The sequence below is a fragment of the Populus euphratica genome, unplaced genomic scaffold, assembly GCF_000495115.2.
Source record: "Populus euphratica unplaced genomic scaffold, PopEup_1.0 scaffold35.1, whole genome shotgun sequence".
NCBI classification, from domain to species: domain Eukaryota; kingdom Viridiplantae; phylum Streptophyta; class Magnoliopsida; order Malpighiales; family Salicaceae; genus Populus; species Populus euphratica.
In genome coordinates this window covers 1,667,126-1,683,172 of record NW_011499860.1, presented here as the reverse complement: position 1 = coordinate 1,683,172, position 16,047 = coordinate 1,667,126, and the positions used below count along the sequence as shown (strand labels likewise).

Below are 16,047 nucleotides of genomic sequence, written 5' to 3'. Positions count from 1 at the left end.
TACATTATATTTAAAAATCAAATACGTTATTTTTAATATATTTTTCTATAATTTTAATATACTAATATCAAAATCATTTATAATTATATAATTAAGGAGAGTTGCCCATGTAGTATAAAGAAATATTAGCCTGTCATGAAATAAAAACATGAAGAAATATGTGATGAATCTAAAAAGAAAAAAAAAGAAATAGGAGCATTTGTCAAGGAGACGCCAACCATTGAGTAGAGAAGGTTCTACTCAACTGTCTGGTGCACATCGATTGAGACCTAAATGATTGCATATGAACGTGTTCATTGCATGGAGACGCTAAGCTCAACAATTCTCATGATTGAGCTTGCAGAGTTCTCTGTTTGCTCTCTTCTCCGAATTTCCATGGCACGAGTCCACTACTGAAGGAGGGCGATTGATTGATTGCTGATCAAGACACACGCACGCACACGCATTTTATATATATATGGCCTTATGGGTGCCCTAATCTAAAGGGTTTTGAATTCTTTTATTGAGGCGCCTATTCAGGGTGTCAGCTACTCCTTTTTCAGAAAGCTTGTGGTTATTTTCCCTGGACACAACGAATAGAGAATACTAAGATGAAATGTATTTAGTTAAAGAGATTATTTTTTAAATAATTTTAGTTAATTTTTATACATTTAAAAAAGAGATAAAGAAAGAGCAATATCTCTATATATAATATTTATTATTTTTATTTTTAAAATATCTTTATGAAAACTTTCAATTTTAAATTTATCCAACCTAGATATATAAAATTAAAAAATTATTATTATCATAACCTTAAGAGATATAGCTTAACTGATCAGGTTCCAAGTTTATCACCAGTTCAGGTCTTACAAATTTTAGAGCAATTGTAGGCTTATATAATTGTTAATTCCAGACCCGTGGAATTAGTTGAGGTGGGCGGAAGATAGTTGAGGTGGGCGGAAAGTAGCCTGGATATCCACATTAGTCAAAAAAATAATTATTATTATTATAATTTTAAAACTCAATTTGAGAGTTGATCCGGGGCCAAGCCCAAGTTACTAAACAAGGCTCGGGTCACAGGTCGAGTTGATCTAAGTCAATATAAGAATAAAAATGGTTATTATCATAGTTTTAAATATTAATTCTAGAGTTAATTTGGAATAAGACCTATACCACGAATCAGAAAGATTAACCCAAGTTTACTTAGGTCAATATAAATATAAGTTTTAAAACTCAACTCGAGAATTGATCCTATGCAAAGTAGGGTCATGGGTTGAAAAGGTTAATCAGACTGACTTTTTTTAAAAAAAAAAATTAAAACAATATTATTTTGATCAAATTTTTTTTAAAAAAAAATCAATAAATTTTTTATTTTTATTTTATCCCGAGTTGACATTGTTTTTTAGCCGAGTTAACATTGTTTTTTAACAGGTCGAGTCAAGTAATCATTCCTCTATTTTTTTTCTAACTTGAATTAATCTAAGTCAATCCATGATTATTTTATAATTAAAGTTATTATAATATTATTAATTTCAATAATAGATATAAATTAAAGTGAAAATAAAATAAAATAAAATTAGTTATTTTTTAAAATGTATAAGTTTAAAAACAATATATATTATAATTATAATAGATTTTTTATATTTTATTTGTCTATCTTTATAAATAAAAAACAGAAACAATTAATTTATCTTATATATCACCACAAATATAATATTTTTTTATTTTTTATTTTTATATTTATTATTTCAAGATAATAATCCAACCCTAGCTAACACGTTTTTCAAGAAAGCGTTCAACTAGTCGTAATGTTTAAGGCGGCCGGCATAAAAACAAATGCAGCGATCTGCGCTGTTCTTTCCAAGAAATTATTTAGGAGCCTCGTCCTGTCACAAAAGATGGCAAATGGAACTAAGTCATTTGGCCCCAAATTAAAGCATAAACCAACAAAATAGGTATATGGGAGGACATAGAAGTTGATAGCCTTTCTTGTTGAGCTCCATGGAATTAGTATATTTGACATATGTAGACTCTAATAATCATAAAATCATTTTCAAAGATGAAGTGAGAATTTAAAAATATTATTTAAGAGAGCTTTTTTTAACCGAAAATCTTGTGTGGCAATTTCTTTCTATAGATTCTTGTTCATTGGTTTTATTATATTCAAATAAAAGGTCATGTTATAAATTTTAATTTAAAATATTTATTGTATTTTTTTTCAAGATATCCAATATCAAAAAATAATTTTTGAAGTCTATTAAATTGTTCAAAATTTATTATAGTAAATATCCTGATAATATATGATATACACCCGTATTGTCTTTCAATATGCTTTATTTTTCTTATTATTAATACATGCTTCAATTATCTAATAAAATTGATTTTTTATTTTCTAATTCTATTATATTCTTTTCCCTTTTTGTTTTCAATTTTAATCAACAAAGAACTCTATAAACAATTGATTGAGAATTGTTTTAAATTGTTGAGGCTCAGCTTAATTAGACAATAATTTTTTGTGCTTTTCACATTATTATCTAGGGTTCTAAGTAGAAGAGAAGGTTATTTGAGGAGAAAAAACTCTTATAAATTTCTTAATTGCTCGGACAAAAAATAAGATTTTAAATAAAAATGAGTCATTGTATAAAAAAAATAAAAACTTAAATAGTTCTGATTTTTCTTTTTTTTTTTAGTTTGTGTGTCGATGAAAATCAAATCCTTTTTCAAATCAGCGATTTTAAAAGCACATGTTTTCTCTACATTTACATGATGCACGTAGATGAATAAATTCCCTTTGGTGCTAACAATAAGATTCAAATTCAAAAAAATTAAGATAAGAAAGAATATATATATTTCTCTTTATCAGTATTAGATAAAAATTTATTATTTCATTACCATAATGATTCACCGACATAATTTTCTGTTAATACATGCATAATTATCTCATCAATAATTAATTTACCAATAAAATTCCTGATGAAAATATTGTATTGTCAGTAATTTTTTGTTAGTCGGTAAGTCCGTTGGTAATAAAAAAATCCATTACTGATGAATTTACCTACTTCATTCCGTCAATATTTTTCTCAGTAATTATTGATAAATATTAAAAAAATCTTTTTTACAAAACTATAAAATAATTAAATTAATATAAATCAACACTCTATGGTACTCAAAATGTTTGGAAAAAAGAAGAAAATCAACTCAAACAAAATTGTAACAAATAAATTCAACTAAGAAAATTCATATGAAAAAAAATTAAAAATCCTATAAATAAATCAACTAGAAATTGATCTCATATATAAAAAAAAATCATATAACAATATTCATACAATTATTAAGAACAAAAACAATAAAAAATAAAATAAAAAATATAGTGAAAAAACACAAAAAAAAATGTACCTTAATATAGTTGCAAGTGGAGCTAAGAAGGAAAAAAAACAAATTCATAAAGTGTACTAATTAAAAAAAACTATGAAGAAAGGAGAAAAAGATATACCTGAGTATGGAGAAGAATAAAAGAAAAAGAAATGGATATTAATATTTTTTACATGTGGGGAATAAGAAGAAGAAGAAGAAAGAAGACAAGTTTGTTGTGAAAATAGGAATTTTAAGCTTTTTATTGGGGGTGTTTTACAAATGATTTTACCGACGAATAATTAAATATTAATATTTTTAATTATTTCATTGATGATTATGTCTGTAATATTTTATTTAATAAAATAAATTTAGAAACTGCTAAATATCACTAATGACTTTTCAATCCGTCGGTAATTTCATCAATAATATTTAATTTAAAATTTTAATTTAATGTAAAATTTTTAGAAAATCACCAAATAACACCGATGTTTTTTAAATCCGTTGATGATTTTATCTGTAAAAAACAGTAATTAATAATGTAATTGGAAAGTGAACACCGATAGAATTTTCCATCAATAATTCCCTTTGTAATTAACATGGAAAACAATGTTCACAATTTACCAACGATTTTGTTAACGAATTTTAACAACCGAATAAATTTTATCAGTATTACCATTGATAAAATTATCATATTATCAATTTTTTTTATTTTGTTTTAATTATTTTATTTTTCATTATAATTTTCTTAGTATATATATAAAAAATATTAACATTGATAAAATCTATTAATAAATTTTTGATGAAAATATTTTTTCAATAATTCTGTTTGTATTTATCGTCAAAACGCCATGGAGGCAAGCAAGCAACTCTATGGAGAGATGTGTTAATTAATACATTCAGCAACTTCCCACATGGATCCACGGTCCATTAACGATTAAGCATAAAAATATCAAGATATATTTTTTTTTTTTTTTTGTAGATCTATAAATTTTCCTTCTAGAGTGCCCCACATTGAACATGTTCATGCACCGCCCTTCGAGGATCCGAGAGCTGAAAGAAGCTAGTTTAGCCGTCGGATACACTCACATTAAAGATTTTATTTTGCAGAGAGGTTTTAGCAAGTGATGGCTGTAAATCGTCACTATAACTATTGATGGCGTGGTGATGAAATTTATTGGCATTGGTAAAATATTATTTTCATATAACGGCAAACAAGCATGGCTGGTTCGAAGGTAAGAGCCGGTTTAATAAAATTAAAATAATTCCAAGTATAAAATTAAAATTGTTTGAAATATATAAAAAATAATAATAAAATATTTCTTAAGAATTTTAAAAATCTCATACCATCACGTTGATCTCAAGCCGCCTTCATTGAGAGTAATAATTAGAGATATATCGTGTCTATCGTGACGTCGTTGTCTAGCTACTGGCATATCCATTAACATATTTATTTGATCTACGTATATATTAATTTAAAAGATAAATTAAAGTCATAAAATTAAAATGCGGTCCATCGCATAATCCTTGCATTAAATGTTTGTACATTATCGATGAAATGGACTTGTGATAGTATACTTGAGAATTATCGTGGATTCATTTTCTTTCTGATTTGGAGTGGGGGCATCATCAGTTATGATTCTTGTACCTAATATGAGAATATATATTGTTTATTTATTTATATTAAAAAAAAACTTGGATCTTTGGTAGAAAGGATAGAAAATTAATGGCTGAAATTGTAAAAGAATTTATAAATTGATTATAAAATTGTAAAAGAGGGAGTGGGTGAGCGTGAGGGTGACTAATTCCATGCCTCGGAAAATTCATCGTGGTGCTTCAGCTTGGGAAACCAAGTCAAAACGCACAAGAAAAGGTGTGGGTAGAGGTCAAAACGCACTTCCTGTTTCTTTTACGGGTCAATCCTATCGTTATTTTGTTCCTTTTTTTTTTTATATATATATATCTAATTAATGTGAAGTATGCAGGCTGCTAATTTATGCATATTTTAATTAATTTTTATAAATTTTAAAGTTAATAATCAGATAAATTTTTAATAACCATTAATATTAACAATTATAAAACTTAAAATTTAAAATTACAATGATCAATATTAACAACCACAAAATTTAAATCTAAAATTATAAAAAAATAAATTTTTTAATCCGAAACTCTTATAAATAATCACCTATAGATGTTATTCCCTTCTTATTTTTTTTATCTGCCAAGTAGTGATAATTGAATGAGTCTCTCACTCTAGAACACTTGCATTTTTCTAAGCACATATATGCTTCTCTCTAAGTGGAGATGCGAATGAATATAAAATAAAATCCCTATTAATTTGACCATATGTTGTACTAGTTATAATAATTAAAAAAACTTAAATTATTAAAGTTTCGCAATAAGTGGTGGGGAAAAATTAAAAATTGTCATTTATGGTAGAGACACAAAAAGGTAGTAATTATGGCTTTTTTTCTTACCTGGTTAAATAAGTAAAATATCATTTTTTGGGGTAAATGAAGGGGTCTAGACCCAAAAGGGAATTAAATTAATTACAAGCAATAAAGATGGAAAATTAAGACCTAATACCACGTTGGTATCATAAGTCATTGAGATCTATAAGAACAGACTTTTAACAAATGTTAACAGTAAATCATTTGGATAATTTGATATATAACTCTTCTAACGTTATAATAATTAAAAAAACTTAAATTATTAATGTTTAAATTTGCTCTACAAAAGCAAGCTATTAAAAGTGTTTTAATTTTGAACTTATATAATTATATATATATATATATATAATATTATGATTTTCTTAATAATTATCCCTAATTCTTTTATCCTTAATTATGAAACATCATAACAGTCTTGAAACTAAGAGGATTATTTTGAATTAAAGAATGAGAGGGCTAGAATATAAGAACATACGATAAGACAAATAAGACTGGTGGATGAGCAGGCTTTCTAATTAATTAGTTTATGAAAAAGGCAAGCCTCCCACGCGAAGCATGGTTCTATTTTATACAAATATATAATTCAAAGCCATGAATTAAATTGGAACTTGGAAGGCCCCAGCACACCATAATTAACAACACTGAATTAACATATACAAATATAAACATAATGCAATGGATTGCCAAAGACGAGAGGTTAATTCATGTTCCATCACCATCATCATTATCAGCCAAGGAAAAAACCAATATTTATCTATTTATTTATTTTTATGAACATGCTGAACTCGAGGCAGTCAATAATCGTTCTATACTCTTGAAGAAAAAAAAAATACACACGCCCATGTATAGGATCAAGCATGAAGCGATGAATTTTAGAAACAGTTAATTCACAATCCTTTTCAAGAATATTGAGCGTTTGAAGATGATAAATTATTTATTTGTAAGAAATATATATACCTTTGTAAGTAGTTTATATCCCTTAAATCTAGGTTAAAGAAACGATTTCCGGTCTAGTTCTGTATATAAATATTATATGAAACCTTGTGTCAATTAATTTAATTTATCCAACATTTCTTGAGTAATTAGTGATGTCTAATATCTTGATCAAATACACAATATTATTAATAATCCCTTAAGATCCTAAATTGAAGATTTAAATTAATATAGCCGAGTGTATAGCTAGGATCCAAACAAACAAGGATTCAAGAAATATGCTTTAGGATTGAAACTTGACTCCAAAACGAGGACTTCAATTCACGCAAGAACCACATGCTTGATAGAGTTAGTTTAAATCCAATGAATCCAATGATTAATTCCTCCATTTTCTGCCCGTAATCAGTTCTTGGAGATCAAACAAAGTCAATAAATTCCGCAGAGTGCCAAAATTAAAATCCATCAGCAGCCATTGCTCGCATCATATTTGATGGCGATGAACCCTCGATCGAGTGCCCCACTGCCTAACTTACAGAAAGGAAATGATAAATGTGTATCAAGTATATATTTTCAATACAAAATGTGGAGTATAGGAGTAGTGTACACTGCTATAATTACCCTGAATTGTTGTTTGAAAACAATTACTCTGAATCTCAATTAATAACAAACACAGGCTACTTAACTATGGTGTTTCCTGTGATTTTGTCAAGAATCATATGAAAGAAAGGAATAGATAGTAAAAGAGAAATACAAGGGTTTGGCGGGGTTAAAGCAGAAGGAATGGCAGGAGGCAACCATGATAGTGGCGATGACATGTATGACAATAATGGTGGAAGACAAAGGAGTTCCATGGATCACTTTCGCAATTCTCCTTCACTTGTTGTCGGAAAACTAGATGAAATCCTGTCGGAGGAGCCACATTATCGATAGTAGAGGGACTCGATAAAGAAAGAGACTACAAAGAATGAATACATGGATGAATCATGCAATTTTTATGTATAATTGCACGGGAAATTATTATAAATTTCCAAAGAGGCATAGGTATAGTGCATTTTCTTTATGCATGGACAATTTGTATTAGTTTTACAGAGTGAAATCCAATTTGGTGATTAATTCTTTCTCAAATCCAATCATTGAAAAGTGACTGATAATGTTGTTGATGAAAAAAAATAAAAAAAATCTTACCGTAGTCTTAAAGTATTAAAATATATAGCCTTAGTACTCAAGTAAAAAAATTATTTATTTATATAAATATATATAAAAAAAGAAATACAAGGGAACGGTTAATTTCATTTTGTAAATTTAAAAAATATCAATCAAAATTACAATAGTTTTCAGAGAATAACCCTATAACTTTATCCCCTTTTCTTTTTGATATCATCTTGTTAAGCTAAGGTAATCGATGACATCTTGTGATGATTATTTGAGGTACAATAAATATGCAAACCGTCCTCTGTCTTTTCTTTTTAAATAACAATAACACTTAGATTGTGAAAATAAATTAAAATATTTTTTTTTTATTCAAGCATGCGGTTCATCGATTCTTATATAATATACATGATCACACATCTAATAAAAGATATTATTTTTTTTCATATTGAAGGGATTTTGTTAGAAATCACAGCCTAGAATATTTTTATAAACCAAACTAATTGAATATACACTACTTTTTCAACAAATTAGCAATTTAATTTGAATATTTTAATTATTTTATAAATTAAATATTACCATGTTTAATTTATAAAATAAATCGATGCCTAAAATAATTATTTAAAAAAAAATTATTACAAGCATCAAAATCTTCAATGGAGATTCTCTTGTCTCAGCAACACACCCAAATAAATACAATGCACCTTTTTTTTTTTTAATTCTTGAGGAAAATAATAATGCAAAAGCCCCACGTAAAAGCCCCCCCTCCCTGTCCCTCTCTCACTCCTGTCTGAAAGCTAAAGAAAATTAAAAATTAATTTTAAAGTTGCCACGTCATCACTCCTTTTCTTTTTATCCCAACCACCGCCTGCCGTCTCTTCGTTTCTCCGTAGTTGTTCCTCACTGTAGTCTCCGGACCCCACACCTCCCCTCGTCTCTTTCTCTCTCTAAAACCTTTTTTTATTTTTATTTTTATTATGAAAAACAAAATTTGGATCATTATATGGCCACATTCGATTTTTTTTATATGTAGGAATTGGGATAAAAATATTTTTAATTTAGCTAAATTTATTTAATTTCGTTTTTCTATTGATTCCATTTTTAGGTTTTGCTCTTTGGCATAAAAAGTGCATGAGAATTTTAATTTTTTAACCTTAATTTAATGTGGTTAAGAAGCTGATCATTTAATTAATTCAAACTTACTCTATCACAGAAATTTAGATTAAAACTTGTTTTAAACCATACATCCCAAGAAAAAATTTAATTAGCCATGTTTGTTTGGTTAAATGATACGCACTATAATTTTATTTTTGCTTAAATTATTATTTTTTTTAATTTTAAGGCATCTTTAATGGGAGAGCAAAATGAAGAACTGAAAGTAGAAAATTAATTTTTTACCTTTTTTTTCCAAATAAATAGTTAAAATGATTTAAAAAAACAATTCCTTCATATATATATATAAATATTAAAATAAATTATTTAAGGATTTATTTTTTCATCTCCACAACTTCTCTTAATGTTTTTTTAAATTAAAAATATTAATATTAAAAATATTAAAATATAAATAGATTATTAAATAATTTTTTTCATTCAGAGTGTACATAAAAAAATTATATCTACACTATTTAAAAAAATTATATCAATAATTTAATTTTTTTAAATATTTTTTTATTAAAAATTATTATTTATAACTTTTTCAATTCACATTTTAAAACTACAACCGTAACCATAAAAAGCTCATAAAATACAAAGTATACTTTCTTTCGCTGAAAAGTTGAAAAAAATCTAATTTTCTTTCTCCAAAAAAGACACACAAAAAAAAAAAAGGTCTCCTTTTTTCCTACTCTCAGCGTTTCCTCCTCCTTTCCCTTGATATAAATCTCCACTCAACACGCCTATTTCGTTCTTTTCTCTCTTCGAAGTCTACCCTTTTCACACAAACAAATCATATCTTGATCTCTATTCTGGCGCACAAGTCGATAAAGTTTGCATCTTTACAATCTTACAAGGCAAAAAAATGCCTGCTTGGTGGAGTAAAAGGAGCAGCAAGAGCAAAGAAGGGAGCAATCAAGAGAACTCACATGGAAAAAATTATAAAAAGATCTGTAGCATCACAGAAAACAAGAGGAAAAGTAGTCTTGATGAGGCGGCTTTGAGAAAGAATTCACCACGTGGCAGCAAGGAATTTGCTGGCAGTGGTGGATCATCCGGGTTTTCGGGTTTGGATTCGGATTCGGGTGGAAAAAGAGGGCTTCCTTTGCCTGAACCATGTGTGAGTGATCTTGGTGCTGGTAGTGGGATTGCAGGTGCTGCTGGTGGATTCGGGTTTGGACCCGGGTCGGGTTCTGTTTCAAGTGTTAGCTCTTCTGGGTCATCTGGTGTTGAAGATCATGATAATAATCAGGGTAGTAGTAGTCTGTTTGGTGGTTACAGGTTAGTATTTCTATAGAAATTCTGGGTTCATGGTCTTGGTTTTCATGTTTTGGTGGGATTTAGTTTTCTGGGTTGAATTCTGATTTATGAAATGGAGTTGTTTGATTGGTGAATTTGACTGATTATTTTTAGTTGTGAAGAAGAGGCTTGAACTATTCTTAGGTGGGTTTTCGTTTGAGTAGTGAAAAGAAAAAAGAGAAAAAAGGCATTTTTTTTAAATCTTCTCTGAAAATTTGTGTTGTGTCAGAGTTGGGGTTTGTTGTCTGAGGCTGCTGTGTCTTCTGTTTTCTCAGCTTTTTTTTTTTTTAATTTCTGGAACTTGCTGTTTCCAAATACCTTGTCCTTAAATCCCCTGTGCTCCCTCTCTTTCCTAATTTTTCCTGTCAGAGTTTGATAGCTTAGGATGGGAGTTACTTTCTCTTTCCAATCAAATGTTCCTGATTGGGATCTTTTTTACCTTATTGGACAGTCCGAGGTTTATTGGACTTAGTTCTTAACCATTTTGGTTTTCATATGGACTTAAAATTAGGGGTGAATGTTTTTAATAAGATTCTAAATATAAAATGAAGCTTATACTAATTAAGGATGTCTTCTATATTGTAAAATTAGAAGCTTTGTTGCTTTTTTTGGTTTAATTGCTAGTTTTAGGCAATGGAGTTTCTGCTCCATTTGCAATATCTAGAGATGAGGGTTTCTTGTTTGTTATAATCAGCTAGCGGGTTTTGAAATCTAGATGGTTAAGAATTACAAGAATGGAGTCAGTATGGTACTCAAGTGCATCTGCCAACTGTAATCCAGGTTATCTGTTGATCATAGAGGACATGGTGGGGGTTCAAGAAGTCCTGTTCCTGGGTCGAGAAGTCCTGTTCCAGGGTCGAGAACAACAAGCAGGCCTACTTCACCTCTACATCCGCTGCTGGGTGGTATGAGCTTAGACTCCTCGACTGGGAGGCTGGAAGATGGGAAGAGCCAATGGCATCCACTGCCTCTTCCACCAGGTTCTCCCACAAGCCCGCCTTCGATACCGGGCACAAGAACTACTGGAGCAACAGACAACTCTACCTTGTCAAAATGGAAGAAAGGAAAGCTTCTAGGAAGGGGAACCTTTGGACATGTTTATCTCGGATTTAACAGGTAATATCATTGTTTCTTGTAGAGTATTTAACCTAACTGCAGATTTTAAGTCTTGATGACATACTACTTGAAGATGATTTAAGCACAATTTACCAACAGCGCTTGAAGACTGGTTATGTGTTGTTCCTCTTGCATTTCATGGCTTTCTCTTCTAAATATTGTTTTGCTACTTAAACAGCCGGAGTGGACAGATGTGCGCAATAAAAGAAGTCAAGGTTATTTCAGATGATTCAACATCAAAAGAATGTCTCAAGCAACTAAAACAGGTAAATTTGTTTAAGGCATCAAATTCAGCTAACAGTAAAATTAAAATTTATTCCTGAATACTAAAGTTTCTACAAATGTATTTCTACTGTCCTTTAGATGTTTAGGCAATTGATGGCATGTTTCTAACTACTGCTCCTTGTCAACAGGAGATAGATTTGCTTAGTCAGCTATCACATTCAAACATTGTTCGTTACTATGGAAGTGAACTGGTATGAGTTATTTCTTAACATGAAAATCTAATGCATTCACACATAATTGAGAGAGATTATTGGAATCCATTTCTTGACATGTAATTTCTTTTCTGTTCAGTCTCACTGATTGGTTGTACATATTGGACCTTAATTTTGTGATCTCTTCATTTTCCTAGAGTGAAGAAACACTTTCAGTTTATTTAGAGTATGTATCTGGTGGCTCAATTCACAAGTTACTTCAAGAGTATGGTGCCTTTACAGAGCCGGTTATTCAAAATTATACCAGGCAGATTCTCTCTGGGCTTGCATATTTGCATGGAAGAAATACAGTTCACAGGTATGTGTTAACGGTAATTATGGTCAATAGGTCACATCTGAAATCACATTTTTTTTCAGCCTTTCATTGGTTTTATGAAATTTTTTGTTCTTGGCAGGGATATCAAAGGAGCAAACATATTAGTGGATCCTAATGGTGAAATCAAGTTGGTTGACTTTGGCATGGCTAAACATGTATGTGTCATCTGCAATTGATAAAGTTTAATATTAATTTTTTTTCAAGCTAATATCAGACTTCACTTGATTTCAAAGTCATTCGAACTATTTAGTTGTGGGAGAAATTAAATAAGACCATAAGCGTGTATATGATTTCACAGATGTTTCTCTCTTTCGCAAGGACTTTGTCTTGTGTGCACCTTCAAAGAACAAATAGCTTTTTAGGAATCAAGTTTCTTTTCCTTTTCATCAATATGATTGTATGTGTGAAGTATGTTATTGCACATTTAACAAGTTGGCAAATCCAGAAAAACGCATTTGGCTGATGAAATAGGAGAATAATGAATATCAAATTTTAAACTTGCCTTGTTCTTCATCAGAAATAAATGATCATAAGTTTTTATTCTTTTCCATCCCATGTTTGGATGATAATCAGAAGTGTTTTGTGATTCTGTATTAGATTATGACATGCTCTTCAATGCTTTCATTCAAGGGAAGTCCTTACTGGATGGCACCTGAGGTAGCCTCTCTCTCTCTCTCTCTCTAGAAAAAATACCTTTCCTTCACTCAATTTTTGTTTCGTTCCCTTTTCATCTTTTCTTTCTTCTTTTTTCTAATTAGTGTCTGTTGTTTTCTATGGATACTCTCATCTCAGGTGGTGATGAATACAAATGGCTACAGTCTTGCAGTAGATATATGGAGTTTGGGATGTACAATTCTTGAAATGGCAACATCAAAACCACCGTGGAGCCAGTATGAAGGGGTGCGCTTCTTAAAATTTAGAACTTAATTAGCAGAAATATTGTGTCATGGTTGTTGTTCTGTCATACCCTGCTTTGAAGTGCTCATTATCAAGACTGTTGTATTATGTTGAATTTAACAGGTTGCTGCAATATTTAAAATTGGGAACAGCAAAGATATGCCAGATATTCCTGATTATATTTCCAATGATGCAAAAAGTTTCATAAAGCTATGCCTGCAACGAGATCCATTAGCACGCCCTACGGCCTCACAGTTGTTGGACCACCCTTTCATTCGGGACCAATCGACAACAAGAGTTGTGAACATCAACATTACCAGGGATGCCTTTCCCAGAACTTTTGATGGAAGCCGCACACCGGTATGCCCCTTGCATGCTTAGTAAACTAATATTTTAGATGGGGATTGCCCCTCCCAAATGGCAAGATATGAGTTAAATTTTTGTTTACTATATTAAAAATGGACATTTGCATAACATGATTATTAGAAGGAATTTGTTTCATGCTTGTGGAATACATGGTAAAGCAGTGTTTATCTAGTAAAATGTGTCCATAGCAGGCTATTTAATTTCCTTTACTTAAAGCTTGTGTGCTGTATGAGAAATGCAGTCCAACAAAAATTTTGTTGGACAAACACAATTTAAGATTGAATTTATCACATTTACTACTAGTATTATTCTCAAGCTTTGTTTTTCATGCACATACATGTCTTTATCTTCCACTAAACTATTCGTCTGTATGTGTGTGTGAAAGGAGCTTATAATTATAAAGTTTGGTTGCTGCTATGTCCTCTAGAATTTTAGTGTTTTGTGCTTGTAATCTCTTTTATTTTTCATCTTCAACTTGTACATCAGCTAATTGCTTAATTATTTTATTGGCTGAGCAGCCAGCGTTAGAGCTTCACTCCAACCGAACAAATGCCAATTCTTGTGATGGAGATTTTGCAATGAAGCCGGTGGTTAATAATATAAGAGCACTGAAGAATCCAAGGTAAACGACACACTGCCATTCATATATATATTTCTGCACTCATACTTTATAATTATTTTAAGTTTTCAACTAACTTTAAATTTGTTGTATGCAGGGATGATGGCAGAATGATCACATCTATGCCTGTATCTCCTTGTTCTAGCCCACTACGACAACATGGGCCTGCACACAGGAGTAGTTATCTTTCTCCTCCTCACCCTGCCTTTGCAATGATGGGACAAAGCAGTTACAATTTAAGTGACTTCTCATTGTATCCAATAAGACAAGGTCCATACACCCACGACCTTTTCTTCGATACCCCACCGTTGAAATTTCAAACACCGGGTACATCACCGAGAACAAGACCCATCTGAAAGAGTGTAAATATCAACACAAATAGTCGATCTCCCCAGAATGAGGTATCGACCAGAACAACACGGGTGCAACATCTCTGGTTCCTTGATCTTTTGAAGAATACGGCCATAAATTTTCCCTTTCGTTAGAGTGAAGTTAGTGAACTCCTCTATAAACTTCTAAAGAGGGTGCTGGGGCATGATCAGCGGAGAAGAAACTGAATTTTGATGCGTTGGGGGAGACGCTGAATTTCTTGATACCTAGACAACTCTTCTTTCATTATTGTAAATGGCAGTTTGTTTGTAACATTCTTGTTGTAATTTAGTCTGTTCTATAAGATCACTGCTTATACCAACTCTTTTAGCTAGATAATGAAAAGCATGTGGTTCAAGCTCCCCCCATCAGGCCGCCTCTATTGTTATTCACTGTTTCCCCTAACTCCCATTTTTCTGTTCTCACCAAGTCTAGGGTGAACATGAGGTTTTATTTGAATGATGTTGATGCACCATCTATTGGCCTGTGGCGGGATCGTTAGGGGCAACCATGTCTAGCAACTGTCTCCACCTGTGTATGTGCTAGTGACGGTAGAGGTTACCTGAATAACTCGGAGCATGCAAGATAGATTGAAGCGCTCCTCTATCAATGCTTCGGGAAATTCTTTTTCGATAATGTTACGAAAACTTGTTAAAATTTAGAAGTTACCGATGATCGAGAGTGTTCTAATAACTCCAATGATAAATTTGATGTGACCAGGCGAAGCTGGCTACTGGGGGAGGTCTTTGACTAATGATGCCAAACGTGCAATGCCAGCAAGTGTGATTGTGTATTGTTGTTTCTGTCGGTGGTGGTGGTGGTGGTGGTGCAAAGCTGCTCTACTGTCCACTCTAGTCTTTCAGTTTCTGAGAACAGCGGATAAATCGATCTTTGCAATCTTTTCCTTCTCCTTCTCCTTCTCTTCTTATATTTATCAGGAGAGCACAATCACGTACACATTGGCACTATTCCTAATACGATATTAATTGCAAGATTTTGTTTAAATGAAAATTAATTTTTATGTTTTAAAAATATTTTAAAAAAATTGATTTATTTTATTTTTATTTTAAATTAATTTTTTAAAATATTTTTAGATCTTTTTAATATGGTGATATTAAAAATAAATTTTAAAAAATAAAAAAATATTATTTTGATATATTTCTAAACAAAAAAAATATTTTAAAAAGTAATTGCTACGACGATACCAAACAAACTCTAAATATAATACCTTACTTATATAAATCAAAATTTAATTATATTTATAGCTAATGTGTTACTTATATTACCCTGTAGATTCATGATGGTATCCACCATTCATTAACTTTATTACAAAAAAAAAACCTAATTGAATCAAGGAAAACCATCATAATATAGAAGATAATTTCATGTGATCCATCTAATGCCTAACTAAATTTATTCTTTCTATTTTGTTACTTAATAATTTTCTATATATAGCAAAATTAAACCAGAAAAGTATATAAGAAATGAGTTTGGATAGGCTCTTGGTAGTATGCATTTGTGGTGCTTTTATATATAATAGGATATTATTCTGTG

The 16,047-nt window shown here is 30.6% G+C and overlaps 1 protein-coding gene across 1 annotated transcript; it reads left to right on the top strand.

The window, feature by feature from the left end:
- The first annotated feature begins 9,644 nt into the window (after positions 1 to 9,644).
- LOC105124578 (mitogen-activated protein kinase kinase kinase YODA-like) lies at positions 9,645 to 14,861 on the top strand. The gene is made up of 11 exons (XM_011024650.1): positions 9,645 to 10,295; positions 11,094 to 11,429; positions 11,608 to 11,695; positions 11,843 to 11,905; positions 12,064 to 12,224; positions 12,322 to 12,397; positions 12,840 to 12,899; positions 13,035 to 13,142; positions 13,263 to 13,499; positions 14,024 to 14,127; positions 14,222 to 14,861. The coding sequence occupies exons 1-11, from the start codon at positions 9,880 to 9,882 to the stop codon at positions 14,478 to 14,480; spliced, it is 1,908 nt and encodes a 635-aa protein (XP_011022952.1). The 5' UTR covers positions 9,645 to 9,879; the 3' UTR covers positions 14,481 to 14,861.
- The last annotated feature ends 1,186 nt before the right edge of the window (positions 14,862 to 16,047 follow it).

What these genes read in the sequence shown, in the direction of transcription:
- LOC105124578 (XM_011024650.1), top strand. Translation starts at nt 9,880, where the DNA reads ATGCCTGCTTGGTGGAGTAAAAGGAGCAGCAAGAGCAAAGAAGGGAGC. An exon ending in GTCTCAAGCAACTAAAACAG is followed by an intron (nt 11,696 to 11,842) that starts GTAAATTTGTTT and finishes CCTTGTCAACAG; the next exon opens with GAGATAGATTTGCTTAGTCA. An exon ending in CGTGGAGCCAGTATGAAGGG is followed by an intron (nt 13,143 to 13,262) that starts GTGCGCTTCTTA and finishes TGAATTTAACAG; the next exon opens with GTTGCTGCAATATTTAAAAT.